General features: G+C 16.0%; 1 protein-coding gene across 1 annotated transcript; it reads left to right on the forward strand.

Moving 5' to 3' along the window:
• Positions 1-818: 818 nt before the first annotated feature.
• On the forward strand, positions 819-1,929 carry PGSY75_0009000 (putative eukaryotic translation initiation factor 3 subunit 5; the record flags this gene model as incomplete). Its single annotated transcript, XM_018783226.1, has 2 exons — positions 819-1,076; positions 1,225-1,929. 2 exons carry the CDS (start codon positions 819-821, stop codon positions 1,927-1,929), a joined length of 963 nt encoding a protein of 320 aa, XP_018638991.1.
• Between the last annotated feature and the right edge of the window lie 748 nt (positions 1,930-2,677).

A 2,677-nucleotide genomic window follows, 5' to 3' on the forward strand; every position in this document is an offset into this window, starting at 1 on the left:
TATAATTTATAAAAGGTAATATAAATTATGTATGGCCACAGAGTTATGCGCTTTTTAAGGTATATAATAAAAAGGTATAAAAAAATAATAATATATATATATAATATATATATTAATATATTATTTAAAAATTCATATATAATTTATCTATATATATATGTATATATATATATATATATATTTATGTATATTAATATTATTATTGTGCTTAATATTAAAATTGAATACATATATAATATATTATATATTATATATTTAATTATATTTTTATGGGATAGAAAATTTTATAATACATACAAAAATTTATATAATAGTAAACGTATACATTTTTAATATATTATTTTACTAATATTTTTATAAATATATATATATATATATATACTCCAATTGTGAATAATATATTTATATATTTATTTATACTAAATTTTATTTTTTTTTAAATTAGAGAAATATTTTATTTATTTATATATATATATATATATATAATTATTACAATTTTATTATATGATTTATTATTTCCTAAAAAATATATATATATATTATGTATGGGGATAATATTAAAATTTAATTTAGGGACGTAAATAGAACAATTATATATATATAATATATATATATAATTTAAAAAACGGATGCATTTATTGAGAATTTATATTTATTTTTTTGAATAATATAATAAATTATTTATCATATTAATATATAAGAAAAATATAGAAATAAAGATATTACAAAAAGAATAAAATTTATATATGTAAAAATTAATTGGAGCTTGCGAAATATCCTTTTTTTTTTATTTTTTTATTATCTAAATTTTTTTAAAAATGAGTATTAATCGATACAATTTTAAAACAATGAATAGTTTATTGAAGGATAAAACCCCTCAACATTTTGACATCTTACCACATACGACTATAAAATGTATTATTCATCCTTCTGTTATTTTTACAATCTTAGATGCATATTTAAGAAGAGATGAAGACCAAACACATGTGATAGGAACATTAATGGGTTCAGTGATTGATACAAATTTGGTTGAAATATCGGATTGTTTTGTTGATAAACATTCATTAAATGAAGGAGTAAGAAAAAAAAAATATATATATATATATATATATATATATATTTTATATATGTTTTGAATACATTGAATGTATAAATGAATATAAATAAATAAATAAATATATATATATATATTTTTATTTTTGCAATTTTTATTTGTGTTTGTAGGGATTTTTACAAATAATTAAAGATCATCATGAAACGATGTATGAGTTGAAGCAGAAAATACGTCCAAGAGATCAAGTTGTTGGATGGTTTTGTTCAGGTTCGGAGTTATCTGAACTTTCTTGTGCTGTGCATGGATGGTTCAAAGAATACAATTCGATATCAAAATTTTATCCACATACCCCTTTGAATGAACCTATACATTTATTAGTTGATGCTAGTTTAGAAAGTGGTTTTTTAAATATTAAAGCATATGTTCAATTACCTATATCTTTAGTTAAGGATTATTTTGTTCATTTCCATGAGATTCAAACAGAATTATTACCTTGTAATGTTGAAAGAGCTGATGTTTTATCAGTTAAAGAAAATATACATTCAATTAAGGATATTCATACAAATAATTTAGAACATAATAATAACAATACTCAAATAGATATGAATGAATTATCATTAAAAAAATTATTAATCATGTTAAAACAATGTAAATCATATGTTCAAGATGTTATTGATCACAAAAAGAAAGGAAATATTAGTGTTGGAAGATATTTACATAAAGTTTTATCAAACGATACTTTCTTAACCCTAGAAAAATTTGATTCAATAAATGAAAGTGTTTTACAAGATAATTTAATGATTTCCTACTTATCCAATTTGGCAAATTTACAATTCTTAATTGCAGAAAAGTTAAACGCATCATCTTTACAATGATGAATATTTATATGGACCACACATACAAACATATATATATATATATATATATATATATATATATTTATATATTTATGTATTTATTTTTTAATTTTTTTTTTTTTTTTTTACTTTTGTATTTTTTTAAATTAAAATGTATATTTTAAAAATGATTAATTTTCCAAACAGAAAATGTTTTTTAAATAACTAATTAATTTTTTTCAATTTGGTTATAAGTTTCATTTTTTTTTTTTTTAATTATATATTATTATCACCTTAATAATATAATATATATATATATATATATAAGGCGTATAAATATAACCTTATAAGCACAATTATATAACAATTAAAAAATATATACATTTGGAAATTATTTTATTTTTATACTGAAAAAATGAAAAAAGGGTTCGCAAGAAAATAAAATTATACCCATTATATTCATATGTTCCTTTTGTGTATAATTTATAAAATCACAAATATATATATATATATATATATATATATTATTATTAATAATTATATTTTTATTTTTTTTTTAAAAAAAAAATAAAAAAAAAAATTTTTTTTTTTTTTTTTTTTTTTTTTTTTTTCATAATTATTATTTTTAAGATAATTTTAAATTTTATATATTTATTTCAAAAAAAAAAAAAAAATATATATATATATATATATATATATATATATATTTTAATATTATTACAATATTATATGGCTTAAATTATAAGAATATTATAAATATAAATATATATATATATATATTTATTTA

The sequence above is a fragment of the Plasmodium gaboni genome (genome assembly GCF_001602025.1).
Source record: "Plasmodium gaboni strain SY75 chromosome Unknown, whole genome shotgun sequence".
Lineage (NCBI taxonomy): Eukaryota > Apicomplexa > Aconoidasida > Haemosporida > Plasmodiidae > Plasmodium > Plasmodium gaboni.